Raw genomic sequence first — 22,932 nt, 5'->3', positions numbered from 1 at the left:
TAAAAATCACTTTAAATAAAAAGTATTTTTTAAAATGCTGGAAGAAAAAAAAACATCTTATGCCTAAGTTGATACAGGAATGTGACTCTTTAGCAACTGAGATTTAGCCACCTTTTCAGAATAAACTATCCATGGTTCCTTAAAGATCTTTTTTTAAAAAAATATACAAAGCCCACATTTTACCTTTTCATCCTGCATGAGTTATAAAAGACTATAAGTAGCCTCATTTTGTCGTAGGCAATATGTGTCCTAATTAGGTTTCGTATTCTGTTGGCATGAGTGATACTGTATATCAATGAGCTGACTTCAAAAGCAGGTGAAAGATACTTACTTTTTAGCAGTGAAGCTCTAATTGCAAGAACACTTGGTGGTTTATTTGTATTATAATGCCAGGTTAGAAGATCATGTTGTATGGAACATGAATTAAATTGTAACACTAATATCGTGGCTGCTCCACAAATTGTCTTTTGAGGAATATCTTCGGGGGGGGGGTGGATTGTATTAGTGTAAAACCTCAGCAGCCTGTATTTCCTGTAAGAAGCCTTCATGGGTGTGTATCCACTGACCGCCCTAAACAGCCTGTGTCTGGCTGTATTTGAGATACAGCTGTGGCATCAGAGTAAAAACTGCAATAACATCACAGTTCTTTATAAATTAACTAACAGCAAAAATATTCATTACCGTAGTCCATTAAAACTTTTGTTAGATCTTCAGGCAATTACAGTGAGCAGAAATTGTCAAATTTAAGGACATCCAAGAAGCAGAAAAAAAAAGGGGGGGGGCGGTGTTTTCCCACAACTTTAGTCAGATATACGCTGTAATTAAAAATTGTCTAAGAGCTGGGGAGATAGCTCAGTGGGTAAGGACATTTTCCAGACAAACCCAGAAATTTGGCCTCAGTCTCTACAACCCGTATAAGCATGGGCAGAGAGAGAACAGACTTCGCAAAGTTGTCCTCTGGCCTTCAAATGTGTCTCATGATACACATGCCCACATGTGTTATAGACACACACACACACACACACACACACACACACACACACACACACAGAGTAAAACAATCAATTAGATGGAAAAATCCTTGAAAAAATTGTTTGTCCTTATTTATTCCAATTATTTAAGTTTTAGCCTGTGATAGGAATGAAGAAATCCTTGAGGAGTGTAATTTGAAGGGCTACAATGTAGATTTACATGTGGATTTTTTTTTTTTAAAGAAAAGAGTGTTACACTGAGGTAGGTGGAGTTTCCACTTTCTCTTTCTTTTGTGGTGTTTTAATTTTGCCTGTGTTTACTGAATTCAACGTCCTTTCAGATGTGAATAAAATATAACCAGATGGCAGGGGTACACAGATCATGGTTTCAGCACCAGGGCGGAACTACACGGGTTAGAAAACAGGTGAGAGAACAAAGTAGAGCCTTGATTCAGGTTGACTAGTACAAGATAAGGTTTCAGTTGTCTCTGCCTTGTAAGAATGCTGAATGTGCTACTTTAGCCTAGCATTCTCAAATAAAGGATGCGGAGATCCTCAAGGAGCTCATTTTAATATTAGTTAACTACGCTGTTTGGCTGTTTGAGGTGCTGGTGAGATGGTGCAGTGAGTAAAGGGCACTTATTTCCAAGCCTGGTGACCTACCTGAGTTCCATCCCAGGACCCTGTGGTAGAAGAAAAGAACCAACTCACTCAAATTGTCCTTTGATTTACATGCACGTGTGCATATGTGTGCATATAGTAGTATGTGTGGACACACACAAACAAGTGAATAAATAGATAAATAAATAATATGCTGTTTTTTATCATGTCAAAAAGTAATGTGCTTTATTGTGGTATTCTTTCATATATAATATATATTAAATATGTATATATTATATATTATATATATGAGAACAAGTTATAACATATGTGTGTTATCTTGTTTTTAGTTATCCTCAGTCTTCCACTAATGTTTTTCAGTCAACCATATTGGATTATTTATTATTTACCTTAGGGGAAAAAAACAGACATATAAAAATTTTTAAGTATGAATTCACAGAACATTTAAAACCCATGTTAATAGAAGTTACATATTTTCAAAGACAGAACTTGGTGAGAAAAGTGACATTTTCTTCAATTTTCTTAAAGAAATGTTCAATTTAATGGAAGTCAGTCAGCTTCTTATACTTGCTTGAGCAATATGTTGAAAATGGGTAAAATCTTTTTTTTTTTAGCCTAATTTCGAGTTAGTAAGGGAAAGGATTCTTCAGCGGCACCTCCAGCCTCCCCAAACAGCAGTTTTTAAAAGTGCAGATTCTGCCTATCACACCATCTTTTATTCTGAGCTGACCTTGCTTATACACCCATGGTTGCCTACATAGCATCGCACAGTGGCCATTTAGAAAACACTTGTGTAACAACTACACCTATCTTCTCAATCCTGACATGCTGTGTCATATAGCCCCCCCCCCACTCCATGCCCAACTACATTAATGCATCACTTTATTGCTCTAGTCAGGAAAGTCTTTGGAAGATGTACTGCACATAGTAGGCATATGTTTCTTCCAAAATTCTATTTTTTTTTTCAAGTAAAAAATGAAAAATTTCCCAATAGCAATGAATATCTTTAGTTTTACTTAAAACGGCAAGTGCGTCCCATTCTTCCTCAAGGAAATGTCTGCTAGAACTCAAGTCTGAGTGACCACAGATGTGCCTGCCCACTGTTCTTTCAGACGTACCTTGAAGCCAGCCTGGTGACTTGGTTAGCGGCTGCCTGCAGCTTTACATGTGGGCTTCCTTGGATAACTGTTGACCTCCAACAGTAGGCATGCATTCATTATGCGTGCTGACACACAGTGTGTGAAAAGGTCACATGGGACATCTTTTAAATCAAAATGGAGTTATTAGATCCAACAGAACCTGACAGAGGTGAATCAACTATGTGCAAATACTGGACACCAGGCACCTCAGAGATGTCATCCTTGAGAGGGAGACAGAGTTAGTTAGTCCTGAAGTTACTACCATTACTACTTACAAGCTGAAGCTTCCCAGGCCTCAGCAGGAAGAACAGTCCAGGTGGACCTGTGCCTTCCTGGGGTTTGGGGCGTGGAAAGAATGGTACACCGGGCCTAAGATGATTGTAGTGTGGAGGCAGATGACAGAAAGAAGCCTAGGCAGAGAGCTTTGCAGAGAACCCTTGGTTAGGATTCTGTCCATAGGGTTTGTTCATATGCGTGAGGAGTCTACTCAAAAACCAATGAAACGCCTACAGGATCCAAAGGTCACGTGAGTTCACTCAGGGCAGAAAGTCATTTGTGTCCCTTCTAGCAAGAGTGGCAAAGCTTCATTATCCCCAAAGCATCATGTCTCTCGGTATTGGAGGCAAAATTATCTCTGCATATCAGAATATACTGGCCCTTCCACACAAATTTAATAGTAAGATTAGAAGGGATCAAGCTGTTTTGAGATAATAACACTGCATCTCCGGGCATGACTAAGGAATATCTATAGAAGGAAAACACTTAAGTTAAAGTTCATATCTGTCAGGACATTAAAAATAACCCAGCATGCAAAGAAAGGAGTTTTCCCTTCATAAAAATGTGAAACATCTATTGTAAAGGATTTTAATCCAGTTGTGTAGATACACAGCGAACATAGCAAGACATCAAATGCTATAACTAAAATGTGAGGCAAGAGATTTAAATAGATGTGTCACCAAACAAAACATCCAGGATACAAGGAAGCAAGAAAAGCATTATTGATGCTATGATTCATTAGGGAAATAAAAATTAAAACCATTATAAGCCATATATTGCTACTGTAAATGCTGAAATAGGCAAGGCTGTTGTTGTTCAGCAGCTGGAACTGCCAACACTGTTTGTGGGCATCTATCATGGTACAGCCACTTTGGGAAAAAATTTACTCTCTTAGCTACTCAAACATAAGCCTGTCCTATCATCCTGTCATTTTCCTACTGTTTACCTAAGAGAGATGAATGCATATGCCTACACAACTATTCATAGGTGCTTTAGTACCCAGATGAAATGGACATATGTACCCGTGAAAAGATAAATGGATACATATATGTATATATACTCACATAAATATGTATATATGTATATAGTTACCATATATACATGCATACATATTTTTACACTGAGTATATACAGTTAAACTTATGTCAACTAAGCATCAGTGAAGTTGTACAACATTCAAGGGACAAATGTAATGACATGATATTTACAGCATCATGAAGGACAGTCTTAAGTGGAATTTATTCTTTTTTAATTGCACTTGCATTGTGATTGATGTTTGGTGCCCCTGGCATTACATATGCTGAATGACAGCTGCTTTACTCTCCATTGCTTTGTACCATAGTACAATTATTTGTAGGCTGGTGAGATGGGAACACTGTCTTTTCCTTATAGAACTCTTGTTCACTGTTCTAATGCACACTTTCCTCCTAGGCTTCATCATCTCTTTCCCATCTCCAGATTTGCTAATTCATTTTTTCTCCTTTCTTGCCTCCATAAAAAAGTGAGTCCTATTTCCTATGCTCTGTTTTAAAGACTGCACTATTGCCCCCATGACTCCAAGCTGTCACAGGGACTTCCTTCTCTCTCAGTTCAACTGTACCTCCGACTTATAAATGTCTGCACTCTCATCTGTTGGCAGAGATCTGAATCTGTCCTTTCAGGTCTCCTGTCTGGTCAGTATCTCCCAGTCCGTGGCCTACATCTTCCCTCTCTCCTGCTATGCTCACTAGGTTAGGTGATTCTGCACTGCCTGTAAAATACACTTAACATCCTATAGGTCAGTAAGTAAAGGCCTCTTATCTTATTCTACCTGAAATGTTTTTAATTGGCAACAGGATTTACAGACTCTACATTGATTTTTCCACTAATTTAAATAATAATTAGTTGAGTCCAACAGTGAAGGTATAATGGTAGCTTAATACATTAAAGACAAAGGCAAGTAGTACTGTTCTGTACTTTTTATAATTTATTAATTTTTGAAAAATTATTATGTGCCAACTTTAACATTTAGGAATTGGATATCTGCCTTGCCTTTCTCTTTCTCTGAGAAACTAATGGTTCATTATTACTTCAGAATTCCAATTAAAATGATGGATTGTTTGAAATGTATATTACTCAAAAAGTATGAATAATGAATGTGAGTTCAGGTATCTGATACTTTACAGAAGAATTTCTTTTATCCTAAAGTGTTTTTCTCGTTTACATAATTTAATAAGTAGTTGGAATTTTTTCTGAGGCAGTAGAGGATCAGGTTTCAAGGTCCTCAGCAATAGGAATGTTGGTGTAGATTCCATTCCACACAAGCACTTCTTAGGCATTCATCTCACATATATATTTTTCAGCTCTTAATAACACCATGATGCTATAGCATCATAATGCTGTTTACTGTATTTGTATGAATGTAAATCACATGTATCAGTCTTTTTAAATAACTTCTCCCATGAGAAGGTCTAACTCACTTAACATTACTTTGTATTCATGTAGCTTAACAGGTACTAAATTTGACTAGTTTTAAGGAAACTAAGAACATGGATTTTTCAGCTCAACTTGAGAGCTTCCTGGCTCCCTAGAAGATGCTGTGTCATTCATTTCACTAATCTCTCAGCATCTTGTCAAAGAGAATCTGCTTCAACCATTGCTCCATCTTTTGCAATGGCTAGGGAGAGCAATTAGGGATGACTTTTAAACTTCCCAAGATCTTCACAACTCAGAGAAATTCATTTTAGGACACTAGAAGTGTGATTTATTTTTTATTTGCTTTTATTCTTTAGCCTTTAACATCTTTTTGAAGTCAGGAAAAAGTTAAGTGTTTGCTTCCCAGACAGATATGCTATAATTTCTAAATAATTTTATAGTTACTTGCTTGTAAAAATATAAAAACAACTTTGAGTTATATAGTAACCTTGGAGTCCAAAGTAATAATTATAGGCTTATTATTTGATAATTCTAAAAATTTTTACTTGTTAAAATTTTAAAATTTTTACTTGTTAAAATTTAAAAATTTTACTTGTAAAAAAATTTAAATTTTTACTTGTAAAAAATTTTAAATTTTTACTTGTAAAAATATAAACACAGTAGAAAACACATAAGAATCCAGGAAAAAAATATGACACTTAGAATGAAAATACTGAGATAAGCTTTGCTGATATTTTGGCCTATTTTATTCCATGGCTAAATTCCTAGGTTGATAAATGCAATGTGTATAGAAGTTGAGAAAGTACTCGCTAAATATGTACATAGTTCCAGTTAAAGAAAGAGTTATGTTACGCTGGAGTATAAGACAAAGTGTGGATGGCATGAGATATTATTGAAACAAATATAAGATTTTAAAAAATGATTTCTAAAACTCTGAAATGATAGAACAAAATGTCAAATATTTCCCCTGGACTCAAGAGTAATATACTAAAATGTTTTCTATAAGAAAATGAAAAAAATCTTACAAAATTGCATTCTAATAAAAGATTTTTAGTTTGTAAGTAATCATTTAAATCGTGAAGTTAGGCATTGCTGTACAGAAGCATAGACTCAAACAGTACAGTAGCCATTATTATACAAGACTGCAGCATATTGATTACAGGAGAGGAAAACACATTTCAGAAATAATCTACAAGCATGTAACTGTTAGGAGAATGAAAGATATACATTTATGTGATGACTTCTCCAGTGGTCCATATGAATAATTAAACAAACAAACAAAACAACAACAAAACAAAAACTAACCCTGCATCTGGTCAGAAAGTTTTTAAATTACAATGAAGCTGAGACAAGCCTGTCTCCTCCTTCCCAGTGCTGAGACTACAAGGACACCACATATTTGATTTTTAATGTGGTTTCTGGGAATTGAACTCAGATCCTTGTGTAGTCACGACACACACACATACTGAAAGAACCCTTGCCCCAGTCCTCTCGATGCCAGCCCTTAAACAGCAACACTATAGACACAAGATAGCATATTACCTCTCCTCTGCATTTTTCAATTTACTTTCTAACATACATTGATGAATTTCCATGGTGCAAACACTATTAGAGGACCACCATCACTTATTGATAATGATTCCACATTTTTCATAAATGGTTATTTTCTCAACAGTAAGAGCCAATCAATCAAACAAGACACAACTGTTCTACTGGGATGGTTTGTAAAATGCCAGATAATTCACTGAGCAATGGGACCTAATACATGTACTTACAAATGAAGTGCCATCTCTATGCAAATTAGCAGCCCTAACTACAACATCAACTTAAGTTAATCAGGGCATAATTTTATGCTATGGTCATAACTGATGCCTTAGACCTTAGACCTTTGAAGCCATATGTTGCTTCTAGCAGCTCTAAAATTTTTGATCCAACAGCTCATTCCTGCGATAACCCTACCATCAAGTGATGGATATAATTGTAATCAAATGTCAATGAGCTTCGACTAGCTTTTTCTTCTGATTCCAGAAATAACCAGCAGTGTGGCCTTGGGAAAATTAATTTACAGCTCAGAACCTTGTATTTCTGTTTAGGGCCTGCAGTCCTTTCCCTTTTCCTTGTTTTCCCTGTCAGACCTGGTAGCTTTATAGCTTTAAGTTTTCCCCCTCCCCCAGGATGTAGTATCAGCTTTAGTATCCATGCTTTAGTTACATTGTTTGCTCTGCCCATTATTTGACCACAAACTTTGAGAAGCAAATCTCACAGATATATTCAAAGCATCCAGAATAACTCATGACACATAGATGGTTGATAAATGTTGATTAAACAATACATGTTATAAATCTATACAAGAAGGAAACTATTTTCTACCTCGTAGAGTTGGTCAAATATAAGCAATACCAGTAACTATAGTATTGGCATATAATAAATATTCTGTGGTTGTTATTAATATTCCTGAGGAGTTTGTTAATAAAGTTGTGATTATTCACTTAGATAAGATTTCTATTTAAAATTCTCTTCCTTTTTGAGAATGGAGTATATAGCTTTGTTTTCCACAGAATTCTTCATTATGAAAACATTCTAACTCACTGATAATGCTTTAGGCTAAATTTGCTGTATTGTGAGGAGAAAGGTCACTTGCAAGGATAGTGTAGCTACGCTTGAAGCGATCTCCTTAAGGAGGTTCTTTGGTGTTCATCATTTTCTCTGAGGTAGGTCAGGTGTTGCCAAGAGTTAACCTGTTTCATTGTCAATGAATCTTTAGAATAATAAAAACATATTTAAATGTCATGTTCTGTATGTCTCTGAGGTTTTTGAAGACCTTATCTAACTATTTTACCTTATTTTCCTGCAGGCCATATCTATTTGTTATATATATATTCTTGTGGTAAAAATAGACTAATAATTGATATAAACATGATTTGATCAAGTAACAATTAACTTGTATAACTTATCCTAAACAGCCTGAAATAGCACTTTCAAAGTACTGGAAGTAAACCTTGTATTATAATTGAGTTGTATGGGTACAATACCGCATATTAGAGTAGAAATATATATAATGTGTGAAAAATAATCTTAATTTGAGTTTTATGCCAATGTATCTAAAATTAAACTTATTTTGCATATTTATACAAAATTATATACAAGTGGATTAAAAATAACCTTGTGAGCAACAAGGCATTAAGATGAGGAGTAGACTCACTCTTTGTCCTATTATCCCTATATATTTCTATATTCCCCCTTCTTCCTTTTTAAATCCTATCTTCAAACCTAAAAATGAAAGATAAAGGAAAGGAGAGACATCCCTGAGTCCAACCATGTTTTCTCTCTAAATAAGACCAATAACAACTTATAACCAACTCCCAATGAAAATAAGTGACTATCACCGAAGAAAGCAACACTTGATTCCCCATATTTTCGGATCTACCCACCCTTAATCAACTGTAAAAATTTATCTCCTTAGTATATTCCCAAGTAAAATAAGATAGTTCATTTCACAGATAATTATTCAGGTTCAACATGGAACAAGGTAGTGAATTCTTTGTGTTTTAGAGAACGGAGAAAGGAGTAATGAGGAAATGTATCCAATCACTATTAAGTTTTTCTGTAGACCAATACTAATGTCGCAACTAAAGTGGCATTAGCATATGTATCTAAGATGTGGATATAGCTGTATATAAATTTGTATGATGCATAATGTACAAATTATAATATACACATATGAATATCATATATGAGATCCATTATAAAAGATATACTTATTTGATAAATATGTATATTTTTATTGAAATTCTTAAAATACTGTATCTATAATTTATATGAATATATATAATTTATGTATACTATTATTTGTGCTTATATCTTTAGGAGTTACATAACTTGTATAAGTATATATTTATGATATACATTATATAGACAAATTATATATTATATAAGTTATAAATAACAACTTGTGTTTATATGACAAAGATAATGTTTTTGTAAATACTCTTTAAGTATGTAAAGTTTATTGGAAGCATATAAACAAGACAATTTTCTAAACAATATTGAAGTTTTATTTTCTTCTCAGGGAAAAACTCATAATTTTTTTTTTTTTACTTTTAAGAAAAAGTTAAGATTTTTAAGTTATATACTTCTTTTGGCTTTAGGATAATTGTATCTGCTTCTTTTAGTCTTAACATCATGGTTAAATGTTCTGTCTTGAGATAGGTAGTTTATTGTATCTATGTATGTATATATATTATATATGTAAAAAATTCTTAATCAATAAAAAATCAGAAAAAATAAAATAAAATAAAATGGAAAAAAAAGTTGTCTTCCTGTCAGGATTTGGAAAGTTTTAGGAAAGAAAGAGAACTTTCTGTTTGCCTCAACAACTTATGGAGGAGGATATTTCTAACTCATATAATTTAAAAATATCTACAAATCACTCTGCATGGTTAACTGAAACTCAATAACCCAGCATTGAACAGGGGTTCATTTTGTGTGTGTTCACAGTAAAATACAGTGTGTCTTGACAAACTGAAAAGAACAGCTAGTGTATAAAGTATCACTGCAGTACATAAAGGTGTTATGTATCTCAGGCTGACCCTGAATTCTTGAACTCATTATGTACTCATAGGTGGTCTTGAACTTTTGATCCTTATGATGCCACCTTCCACCATGCCTGATTTAGTTAGTATTGGGGCTAGGCTTCATGTATGCTGTTCACGTACTCTACAAACCCAGCTATTTGTCTTCTTCTTCTTCTTCTTCTTCTTCTTCTTCTTCTTCTTCTTCTTCTTCCTTCTTCCTTCTTCCTTCTTCTTCTTCTTCCTTCTTCCTTCTTCCTTCTTCTTCTTCTTCTTCTTCTTCTTCTTCCTTCTTCCTTCTTCCTTCTTCTTCTTCCTTCATCTTCTTTCTTCTTCTTCTTCTTCTTCTTCTTCTTCTTCTTCTTCTTCTTCTTCTTCTTCTTCCTTCTTCTTCTTCTTCTTCTTCTTCTTCTTCTTCTTCCTTCTTCTTCTTCTTCTTCTTCTTCTTCTTCTTCTTCTTCTTCTTCTGCATCTTCTTCTGCATCTTCTTCTGCATCTTTTCCTCCTCCTCTTCCTTCTCCTCCTTCTTTTTCTTCTCCTTTTTCTTCTTTCTTTTTCCCTAAATCTTGGGTATTTTGTCACTTTGATAAAAAGTTAACTAATACAGTGACTAACAAGTTTTCTGAAATGTTTGATTAAGTAAAACTAATTTTGTCTGTGCTAATATTCTTCATTGATTTTGGTGGTGACTCTTGTGTGATAGATTATTGGTCAAGGGAGTGATTATTTTTGGTGACAGAGAATAGTTTTGAAAATTATTGTCAATTGTCAGCTTCTGTTGCTTCATTTATGAACACACTAGTTCGAACAGGCAGCCATCACAAAGCCATGTCCCCAGCCCACTTGACCCACAGAGAAGCACTGGCCAGCTCCTGTCTTTCTCTGCTATCTTTGACAAATTAGTAAACATATTAGGCTCTGCATGTGGCCTTATCCAGGCCGGATATTTTTGTCTAGTATTTTTTCTAGAAAGTATCTATAGAGTTTTATTCTTACGGCAACAAAATGTTTCTTTCCAAACAACAGTAGCAGATGGGGAAATCCCAATTCTCTGAGTTGCTACAAGCAAGATTTTAACATTTCCATGAACTTTGACTTCATGGATCCTCTACTAGTTTGATTTGTTTGTCTCTGAAGCCCATGCTGCTGAGTGTTTTGAGTCTGGGGTTTCTTTATTTTTGGAAAGTAATTAGTTTTGAAAAGCCAACCTTATATTTGAAATTATGTTTTCCAGTAATGTTTGGGATTCTGTTTGCTCTGCTTGGGCATCTGTGTTCATCTAATTTCTGATTAGCAACAGGCTTTCAGAGCTGCTCAATGTTTGCTCTAACTCCATGCTACATGTCAATATATGGTGTCCTAAAGCAATTATTTTTCATAGACAGTCTATGATATTTGTTTGCTAGAAGGGGATATTCATATATTTAGTCTGAGGTCATAACCAATTCATTCCTTGATTTCAAATAAATATGTGTAGCTTATTCTATAAATTATTCTATAAAATATGTTTCATTGTATGAAAATCATAATTGTGTATATAATTTATGACATATATAAATTAGATAGATAGATAGATAGATAGATAGATAGATAGATAGATAGATAGACAGACAGATAGATGAGACTGACACTCTGCCTGATGCATTAAGAAGGCCATAATGTATGCATATATAATAAAACTTAGAATCTAGAAATAGCCACTCCTATAATTTTGATATATATAGGAATGGTTTGTCTATTCTCATTCCTTCACAGTACTGTGTGTGTATGTGCACACACACACACACACACACACACACACACACACACACATAGAGAGAGAGGGGGGGAGAAATGGATGAGCCTTTACATTGACAATTTTGTAACTTAGGTTTTTCAAGTTATATTATAAAAGTGTTTCTCAATGTTAAATAGTGTCTGATAGAATTTTGTTGGTGACATCTTTTATCTTACAGCATATTTTATTTGTTTTCCTGTTGCTTTTTTTGCTTCCAGATTTCTGCTTTTAATCCTAGAGATATCCATTTTTTGTTGTATTCTCAGAATAAAAATCTTTTTATAACCTAACATTACAGATAAATTATTTTTCCAAAACAGCACTGCTATGGTAGAATGATTTGTTTTAAAGTATATTAATTAAATCTCCCTCTTAGCTCTTTCACCAGTTCAAAAATATAATTTCCTACAAGGTTCTACTGTTTTGAATACAGAGAGACAGGGCCGACAGAAGCACAATGAGACTACTCAGGAAGCCGTTTTTAATTGCTAGAGAAAAAAAAAAGCCTCATTTTCATCCATTGTAAATAAGAAGAGAACTGGTAGAAGTCTGGAAACTTGGGGTGCTTTGTGCCTTAGTTCTTCAGCTTTCTCAAAACAGAAATGAGGCAAAACAAAAAGCAATTGCTCTTTCTTTTTTTTTGACTTTATTAATTTGTTCTTGTTACATCTCAATGGTTATCCCATCCCTTGTATCCTCCCGTTCTTCCCTCCCTCCCATTTTCCCCTTATTCCCCTCCCCTATGACTGTTCCTGAGGGGGATTACCTCCCCCTGTATATGTTCATAGGGTATCAAGTCTCTTCTTGGTAACCTGCTGTCCTTCCTCTGAGTGCTACCAGGTCTCCCCCTCCAGGGGACATGGTCAAAGGTGAGGCACCAGAGTATGTGAGAAAGTAATATACCACTCTCCACTCTACTGTGGAGATTGTTCTGACCATTGGCTAGATCTGGGTAGGGGTTTAAGGTTTACCGCCTGTATTGTCCTTGGCTGGTGCCTTAGTTTGAGCGGGACCCCTGGGCCCAAATCTGCCTATCATAATGTTCTACTTGTAGGCTTCTAGGACCCTCTGGATCCTTCTACTTTGCCACTCTCCCATGCTTCTCTCATCTAGAGTCCCACTAGAATGTCCTCCCCTCTGTCTCAGTTTCCTGGTAAGTGAAGGCTTTCGTGGGACATGCCCCTTGGGCTAATATGCAGATATAAGTGAGTATATACCATTTGAGTCTTTCTGCTTCTGGGTTAGCTCACTCATTATGATCATTTCTAGCTCAATCCATTTATCCACAAATTTCGGGAATTCCTTGTTTTTAATAGCTGAATAGTATTCCATAGCTCTTTCTTAGATGGGGCTGAAGTCGGCTCCACACCCTCCTTTCCCTGCTTCTCCAGCCTTCACCCTCAGCTCGGAGCTCCTGACTTCCTTGTCTGGCCGTAACTGATAGCAAACTCCCGAGTGGTTCTAGGCTTCTATGTCCCCAAACAAGGAGCTGAATCAAGACAAACTGTTGGGGCAGAAGCAGAGTTTATTTTCTTATAGAAAATGAAAACTTCCAAGGGAGGAAATGAGCTGGAGCAGGGAGAAACTTTAGCTACCTACAAAATATGGGCTGTGTGCCTCATTGGCACAGCACAGACTTTGCTGTGTATGCTCTCCCAGCTGTGTGTTCTATCATGTGTTACATGTGTCATGAGCATCCTTGGCTTCTACCAAGGCTGTGTGTTTTAGTATTATGATAACTGTTGCACAAAGGAAACCGTGAACAAAGTGAAAGTAGTTCTTTCTGTAAAAAGGGTGTGCAAGAACCCAAAAAAGACTAGCAGGCACAATGAGCCAAAATGGCCTCTATCTCTCTCATTACTGACATAGGTGGTGGTTGTGTCTCACCCCACTTTAGGTGGTTCGACTTGACAATATGATGATATTGGGAAATCCGCCTGGGTGTTGGGGTACAGGATACAGGCCCTCTTGGGCTGCCCATCTTGATAGGAAACAATGACAACAAATTGTTTCTCATAATTACCACAAGTTCCTTTGGGAAACTCTGAGCACCTCTGCACCTGTGCTGGGTGAGGGTCCAGGCTTCTTTACCAGCTCTTTTGCCATATGCTAATTGCACAAGGCTTTGCATAAGGCTCTTTGGAACTCCTTTCTGTCCTATTCACCTGCCAGGAAATGAGGACAAAACTCTAACTCTGCCTAGCCATCAGTGCCTTTGATTCTTCTCCATTTTCATTCCCTTTCAGCGAAGACCATCGAGAACACCCTTTCCCTTGATTATCTGGGTGTTACATTTACTGTAATGAGGAGAAGTAACACCATGGAGAACCATGAGGCATCTCAGTACAAACGCATTAGAAGCAAACATAAAATAGGGCTGGTGTTATGTGAACTGCAGCAGAGCCAAGCAGACAGTACTATAAGTTGTTTGTGCCTGAAAGTGCCACACATGGTTGGATATCTATCCACTCAAGGGAAGAAAGATTATTTCCCTGGGGAGACATGAACATCTGTTTCCTCCTTAAAAGGCCCTAATGATGTCGATCTGAAGTATGACTTCAGCACAGTTTACCATTGGGTATCAGTGAGTTTATTGGTACAGAGTATTTACAGGAACATGGGTGACTCCAAAGCAGCTTTACTGCTAAGTCCTTGACCAGTATGGGTGATTGCTTCCCCATAGCCATGCTGATATACACTTATATAAGCTAGCACCTCCTGAGACCCAGTTGCCATGTGCAATTAGGGTAGAAATGTATACAAATGGATGGGAGGGAAAGAGGGAGTGTCCCAGCATTCCCAATCCCTTCTTTTCTAATGGAATGTTGGTATTGACAGACTAGGTAGTGATGGTCAACATGTTCTCTTGCAAGCAGGCACAACAGATTTGATGAAGATGATGGCTGCTATCCTTAGAGTACTATCTCCTAGAAAACTCTGAGTGGGCAGGATAAGCACAAATAGGAATTGAGCAACATCTTTGGTGCTGTGTGCCTTGATTTCAGAACTCACACTGAACTCCCAAACCCAGAGGCTTATAGCTCTAAGCCTTAAGCACCAGAGCTATATAGTTTTAATCTTTCAAGTTGAAAAACATATTGCTTTAGATAACTGGTTCTCAACCTTCCTAATGCTAAGACCATCTTCATACAGTTTCTCATGTTGTGATGACCACCAACCATAAAAACAATTTTTTTTTGAGACAGGGTTTCTCTGTGCAGCCTTGGCTGTCCTGGACTCACTTTGTAGACCAGGCTGGCATTGAACTCACAGTGATCTGCCTGCCTCTGCCTCCCAGGTGCTAGGATTAAAGGTGTGTACCACCACAGCTGGCACCATAAAATTATTTTTCTTGCTGCTACATAACTGTATTTTTGCTACTGTTATGAATCATAAAATATCTAATATGCAGGTGGTCTTAGGAAACCCTTGGGAAAGGGTCATTCAAGCCCCAAAGTGGTTGCAACCCACTTATTGAAAACCACTGTTTTAGATTACCAAGGCATAGGCTTATTGTTCTAGGCTTATGATGACAACACTTAGCAGTTGGGACGTCCATCTCCCAAACTTTGGATACTGAGATCCCAAGCTCTCGAATCCTTAGTAACTCTCTAACATTTCCAGATTTCCACACCAAGGGAAACTGATCAAATCATGGGCACCAAAGTTCACGTCAGAGACAGCCCCTGCTCTCCCCACAACTGTGGAGAATGAGCTGTCCATTGGCTAGGTCTGAATAGGAAGTGTAGGTTTACTGCATGCATTGTCCTTGGTTGGTACAACAGTTTGTGCATACCTTCCTGGGTCCAGATCTGCCCACCTTGATGATCTCCTTTTGGGGCTCCTGAACCTTCTGGGTCTTTCCATTTCCCCATTCTTCCATACCACTGTCACCTAGGTCCAGCAGTGAGGCCCAGTATCTGTCCCTAACCCCCACTGGGTGGAGTCTCTCAGTGGACATCTATGTTGGGCTAATATCCACTTATAAGTGAGTATATACCATGCATGTCTCTCTGGGTCTCTGTTACCTCACACGGGAGAATCATTTCTAATTCTATCAATTTGCCGACAAACTTCAATATTTCCTTGGTTTTCATGCCTTACACTTTAATTGTCACAGATTCTATATTAACCATGGGCCTCACATAGGCCCAGTCTTTTTTCCTTTTGACTATCAACTACTTGCTGATTCACTAGGGAGTCACGCTCTGTCTCCTTTACCTAACCAGGGCATACCATGCTACGACATGATCCAGAGCCCCTAGGGCCAGGAAACATTAGAGCAGATGCAGATGACGTCATCTCATGGTCAACACAGCTTGTCAAGCATAAAGATAAATTTTCTAGCCGCTGAAAGCTGGGCTTCTTATGTATGACTAAAGTTATGTCTTTTGCTAAAGCTGCATCAGTGTTGGAGGATCCAGTGTTCCTACAGCAGCTTGTGCTCCCTCAAGTCATCATTGATATGTTCAAAGCAGCCAAGTGACCACAGTGACCATAGCTCAGGTGCCCTAGAAAGCGGTGGTTTAGTTGAAAGATCCATCCTCACAGCAACCAGCATAAGGGACGGGTCCTCTTGCTAGCATTCAAGGCGCTAGATGCTTGCTGGACAGGATTTTGTTTTATGCCCAGGAAAAGTGAACTTTAAGAGTGCCTATAGTGCAGAGATACCATCAGCAGCACTCTTCCTAACAGTACCTAGCAATGTTTAACTCTCTGCTAAAGACCTATGGGAAAGGTTGAAGCTATCTCATCTGCCACAGGGTAATTTTATGCTTTATATATATTAACAACTTAACGTAGAAGGAAAACAACTGTTCCAGTTTACTGAGGTAAGGCGGGGGATTTCCTGGTCCATAGTATTTTCAACACTAAAGCCAGAAAGCTCCTAGGCATAAACTGGGAATATTGGCTGATCCTATCTGAAGGCAAGAGGAAAGACACGCAGGCTGCACTGTGAAGAAGTAGCAATCACTCATACCATCCAGATTGGGGTGGGGTGGAGTGGGGTGGTTGGTTTTCTTTGATGAGTTGGGTCCTGTTCATGTTTGTGGCATGGTCTTGACAACTGTCTTTATAGTGGCAAAATAGGCCTGTCTGCTGACCTGAAAGTTTCCTCAATACATTACCAAGAGCCCAACCTGGAGAGCCAAGGCCTTTTTACTTGCCCAGGCCAGTTTTTATAGAGAAGCCTTTTTCTTTTGCAATTCCCTTCTTTGGGGATATGAGTGAAACTTTCAGGTGATTCTAAAAGTTACAGGTATGACCTCATTCTGAAAATCCTAATCCCAACCACATGGTCTGAGTAAAGACACTTGGGGTTTTGAGCTGTTGAATAATTTTTTAAGGCTCATTATTTATCACACTTTTTCTTTTTCTTTCAATTGAGGACAATGTTTGTATAATTGAGGGTAAATACTCTTACTCCGTGTTAAACAAAGCAAACACCACCCACTTTACCCTCCTTTAAGCTCTGAAATACATACTAAAATATTTCATTGTTCCTAGAATTACAATAAAGAACTCGTTTGAATTGAGTCACTTATTTTTATAGAACACTTAACTATTTTGATGAACACCCGTATTTCATTATTCATATATATGTATGCAGATGCCTCTATGAAAGTATATGCACATATGTGTGAATGTCTAAGGAAGCCTGGTGTTGCCAGCTGGAGCTGGAGTTACAGGCAGTTGTGAGCTGCCTGATATGGGCACTGGAACAGAAAGTGGGTCTTCTGGAATAGTAATAAAGACTGAACTGCTAAGTCGTACAGCCAGCCTTGCATTTCACTATTAAACTTAGCGAGTGGAGTTATTTTACTTAATAATGGTTCCATAATTATATTTTAGCTCAGCCTGTCCTGAAACTCATTATGTAGCCTGGGCTGGATTTGAACTTTCAGCATAACTACCTTTTCCCCTTGCAAAATTTTGGGATTACATGTGGAATAACCTTTCCCAGCTTATAATTAGTTCTTTAAAGATTAGAATATGTATATACAAGTCAGTGCTTTGGCTTACGTTGTTCTAACTGAACCTTTTCTTTATAATTGTCATGGGAAATGAATTTTCTAATATTCCACTGGTTTATTAATAGCAATAGAAACTGTGATATTTGGATTTTTTTTCATCATTTGACAAGCAGATGAACATATAATCATATAACTAGTGTGGCTTAGTCACAAGTATTATAATAGTATTAAATCAAGAAATATTGTGCTAATGATGATTATTTCACTATCCTAGACTCAGTATCTGTACAGGTGAGATCTGTTCCACAGCAATTGGTCTTTTAATAGTGTATGGAACAATAGTAACTTGTATTCACGCAATTGTCTCTAGACCCTGAAGACTACCTTGAGGTCAGCATTCCAACAGACCCAAGAGGAAAATATTCTGAGGAAACAAGTGGACAGAAGGAAATTGATGACCTAGAAGCTTTGAAACCGTCTGCACCTCAGGTTCTAGTGCTTCCTGCGGAAATTCCTTGTGAGGTCAGTGGTGGTGGCCTTTACTTAAGTGCCCTGTTGTTTTCGTAGACACCACATTTCACTGTGATGTGATTTGCAATTAATCTAGTATTTTAGTTTACTCTTTTTTTTTACAACTATGTCCTTGGAACCTATAATATTATCCAGGATCCAGTAGGATTTAATACATACGTGTTGACTAATTGAACTTTGGAGAATGTCCAAATGCTTGATTTATATCAAATGCGACTTGACAGTTTAAAAAGATACATACATCCTACATATACTAAGCTACTTTTAATAACTTGATCTCACAAAAAAAAGCAGATTAAATATTTTATTTTCCTAGAGGGAGATTCACTGTTGGACAGAACTTAAAATCACTTTATTTTTGACCACCAAAACTGTAAATGTCTTATTGAATGGTGACATCATACCAGGTGGAAGAATTGATCTCTCATGAATAAGAATACAGTTAAAGGGAAGACTTGGAAAAAGTAACAAGATAAAAGCATTCTTGATGTTTCTTCTCCTATGCCTTTCCTGGGCTGATCCACTAAAATTAACCACTGGAAGAGTTTTAGTATCAGTGCCGGATCTCAATACCTATGGTGTTCTTGGGTATAAAGCCAACAGGATAAAAGAGCCTTGTGGAAGATAAATGAAAACGCCCATCTAGAAGAGGCCAGTGGGTTTTCATGACCTAATATCAGGAGGCTTTGATGGCTTCTCATGTTGGGCCCCTCAACCCTGTGGTCAGAGAAACTGAATATTCTGTAGGTTGCTGATGTTTAAATCCCTTAGTTCTACCCAGAAGGCTGTTGGAGCAGAAGAGTGGAGAGTTGCTCTGTTAAGCCAATTTCCTGTCAGTTATAGGGGAAGGAGAACAACTCAGACACTACCACAGACATGCCAGGAATTTGAACTGTACACTGTAGCACCTTTTTAGAGCGTTTTATTTGGGTTCTCATGCCCATTTCTCCTTTTTCCTCCCCAGTCTCTTCTAACACCCAACACCAGGTAGGAGAGGAAGGGTAGTGGGGATGGTGGCAGGGTCTCTTTAGGCTATGTCCTGCTGGTTAGGGTCATAGGGTTCCTTGGGGCCAGTCCAGTCTTCCTTTCAGGATATCTCTAACTTCTCATCAAACTGCAACCATAGCAACCAGGAGCAGCAGGGGCGGGGGAGCATCGGCAGTCTTCTTCCTCAGAGACCCCAGTCTTTCTCCTGGCTCTAGCATTTATTCCCTTTCCAGAGTCCTCAGAATTAAACTATTTGCAGCTGGCAGAGCCCCTCTCAGAGTCCACAGGAGGCAAATAGTCTGCTGCTGTGGACAGTGTGAATCAGCCCCATATCCCACGCCTAAAACTGAAACAAAAATACGTATACATAACATAACTGAGTTTTTAAGGAGACCAAAACTTCCACTACAGTATACTTTTGGGATACCAGGCATAGATGCATAGGCAAATACAAGTTATCACACAGGTAAAAGACTAAGTAGCTTAAGTTGGGGAGAAAAAGGCTACATAGCCTAAGCTGGTAGCTCCTATGGAGTCAGAAATAATGGAAGAAACAGGAAAAATGGTAATAAAAGAAATGTGATCTAGTCTCAAATAGATGAAATCAAAGCAGGAAATAAAATAACTCTAAGAGTAAAAATAGTTCCCCGGGAGTTATGCAATGTGTCTAAATAGCTGATTTTAAAAATATCTACAGCAGTATAATTTGGGTATTATAAAACCCTCCCCTTATTAGTCACACAAAACACTGAAATCCAATAGCAAGCTTCAGTTGTCCTGTGCACGCATGTGTTATGTAGATGACTACTCAGGGGTCTTCAATAGATCAGTCATGGACTCTTTTTGCTTTTGTGGATATAGATAGAATGCTTTCAGAACTTTGTAAAGTAAAATTATTTCAATATCAAATCTCTCTTGAGAAGCCTATTTTCTACAAAAAAAAAAACAATCCTAGAAGTTGAAAGATCATATGAAATATTTTAAAACCCACTATCATGCTCCAAATTTTCAAAATAATCTCATCCTTTGGACCAAAAATAGTTATCTCAGACAAATCCTGGGCTCTCAGTAAGTAGATCTCAGTACAATTTGAATCCACATACTGTTGCCAAGTACCACAGAAAAGACCATTTGGTTCCAGCTGAGTGAAAATTGTGTTTCTGGTTTCCCTGGAGAATGTTCAGTATATTCCAATTATCTGAAATGACAACCTTTGAACTTCACCTTATTTCGGAGATGTCTTCTAGTTAGTGGGTGGGCAGAGACCAGAGACTGATGCCCCTCCTAAGAAGTGACAACAAAGGTTTCTCTGGAATCCTGAAACTTCCAGAACTTATCCCTGTGATCCCTGACATTTTCTGGGCAGCTGGAAGTGAGCCTCATTCACACTTAGCATTATTGAAACCCATTTTGTAGTTGTATGTGTCCATCATGTTGACTTGACCATGCATCTGATAGGGACACAGACTTCCTTCCCTAAGATGAGAATTAGTTTAGCAGCCTCCTCCACTGCCTGCCCCGCCCTACTCCGCTGCTTCTCGCTGTATGGTGGCTGAGTCTGTGGACCTGCCTCTTTGGCATTTTAACTCACTGTCTGCCCTTGTTCTGCGAAAATTGCTTTCGTAATCGGCTAACTGAGGTGGAGCTTTAGGCTGCTGGCTGCCTGAGATCCCAGGAGCCAGGGAGCATTGATCCTTCTGCTGCGTAACCTTTCCCAGCACCTTTCTTTCCACAGATTATCAATTGCCTAAGCCTTGACAATCTTGTGCCGCTTCTAAAACAGGAGAAAAAATATGATTTTTCTCTCAAGCATTGATCCATTGTTCTATTTATAAGGATTATTCCCTAACTCTTTGAGAAATAAATAAGTAGGTGTTCTGTGTAAGCTTAAACTGGCATTTTTGTTTTGTTTTGTTTTGTTTTTTGAGACATGGTTTCTCTGTGTTAGCTTTAGCTGTCCTGGAACTTGCTCTGTAGACCAGGCTGGCCTCATACACAGGGAGATCCGCCTATCTCTGCCTCCTAAGTGCTGGGATTAAAGGTGTGCACCACCACCACCACCACCCCAGCTTTAAATTGGCTTCTTTTTTAAAAAATATATTTTATTAATTTATTCATATTACATCTCAATTGTTATCCCACCCTGTACCCTCCCATTCTCCCCTCCCTCCCATTTTCCCCTTACTCCCCTCCCCCATGACTGGCTTCTTAATAGAGCTTTTCTTTCAGTTTCTATAGGCTTGCATACTTTATCTTATTTAGTATAGAACCTTTTTGTTGTTGTTTATTGCTCAGGACGTTTGGTTTTTGTAGCATATTACTCTGGATCTTGTCTTGTGGAGTGACAGATATAGGCAAAGGTATCCATTATCAAATAATGCATTTATTTTCACTTTTCTGATGATATTCACATGGGAGGAGTTACTTCATTGATGATATCTAGCCCAGCATCTCTTGTGCATGGTGTCCATGGCTGCAAAGATGTGACTCTATAGAACTCTTTGGCAAATTCCCATGGAGTAATTGTCCTCTGCTGGGGAGAATTCTACCTTTTCTTTCTTTCTTTTCTTTTCTTTTCTTTTTTTTTTTTAATGTGGAGATGTTAAGCAAACCTGCAAGCATCCCTGATGATCACAATTACTACTGACATCTAGTTGATAGAAACCCAGAAGCTGCAAAATATTATATAATGCACAAGGCGTTCTCATGACAGTAGCTTATCTTACCTGAAGTAGCAATTCCCCTAAAGTTAAATTTTGTCTCCTACTGTACACCTACAATAAATGAGTCACCATCGCTTCTGCCTAATGGTGGCCCCAAGAACTGATGCTCCTTTCTGAGGTTTCTGTGAAGTTGGCCTAGTTGTCCCATTTAAGCTCACAAATGAAAATGAAACAGCTTAGAGAATACGATGTTTGGATAACATACGAACTCCATAGAGTCTAGCAAGGCATGACTTTGGCATTGGTAAGAACACTGAAAAACTTTAAACACGAGTTACTGAGGGCTAGACCCACAATGGAATGTGAAGTCGTTGTTTGAGATTGAGGTAACAGATGTGAAACATTGGATATATGAAGAGCAGATGGGACCATGTTCCCATGTTACATGCTATATGCCATGTAACATGCATGTTCCATGCCAGGGCCAGGAACTGTAGATATAAGGGTGACAATTCCTCTGGAGTAGGATCTATTCTCTTCGTGTATAGTTGTTAAAAAGAAATTTAAATCAAACCTGGATAAATATTTGGGATATGAGTGTGATGGACAGTGCCTAAAGTGGACCCGACTGTCAGAGAGATGATTGATAGCGTTAACACAGCACTTGTAGACGGCCTTGGTATCACACACTAAGGGGTAAATTTTATTAGTGTGTGATTCTGCCTAAAGCAACAACACTAAGAAAATTTCAAGTTGATGGCTTTGTTTTTTTAATACTATAATTAATTTTATTAATAAATAATTTAATTTTTTATTTTACTCTTTTAGTATTTTCTTTTTTTAATATTTTATTAATTTATTCATATTATACCTAAATTGTTAGCCCATCGCTTGTATCCTCCCACTCCTCCCTCCCTCCCGCTTTCCCCTGGCTTTATAATAAATACAATAGCATGGAAGTGTATCAAAGGGTTTGCTATTTACATCAGGATGAATTTATTATGAC

General features: G+C 37.6%; 1 protein-coding gene across 3 annotated transcripts in view; it reads left to right on the top strand.

The window, feature by feature from the left end:
* BANK1 (B cell scaffold protein with ankyrin repeats 1) overlaps positions 1-22,932 on the top strand; it is a 248,800-nt gene that overhangs the window by 47,806 nt on the left and 178,062 nt on the right. For all 3 annotated transcript variants that reach the window (XM_084756051.1, XM_084756050.1, XM_084756052.1), the window contains exon 3: positions 18,116-18,267. In XM_084756051.1, the coding sequence (XP_084612177.1) occupies positions 18,116-18,267 (152 nt within the window). The remainder of the gene's footprint in view (positions 1-18,115; positions 18,268-22,932) is intronic.

Source organism: Acomys minous (assembly GCF_964271855.1).
Source record: "Acomys minous genome assembly, chromosome: 14".
NCBI classification, from domain to species: Eukaryota; Metazoa; Chordata; class Mammalia; order Rodentia; family Muridae; genus Acomys; species Acomys minous.
Note: the sequence above shows the minus strand (reverse complement) of the source record. Positions and strands in the feature narration are given on the sequence as shown.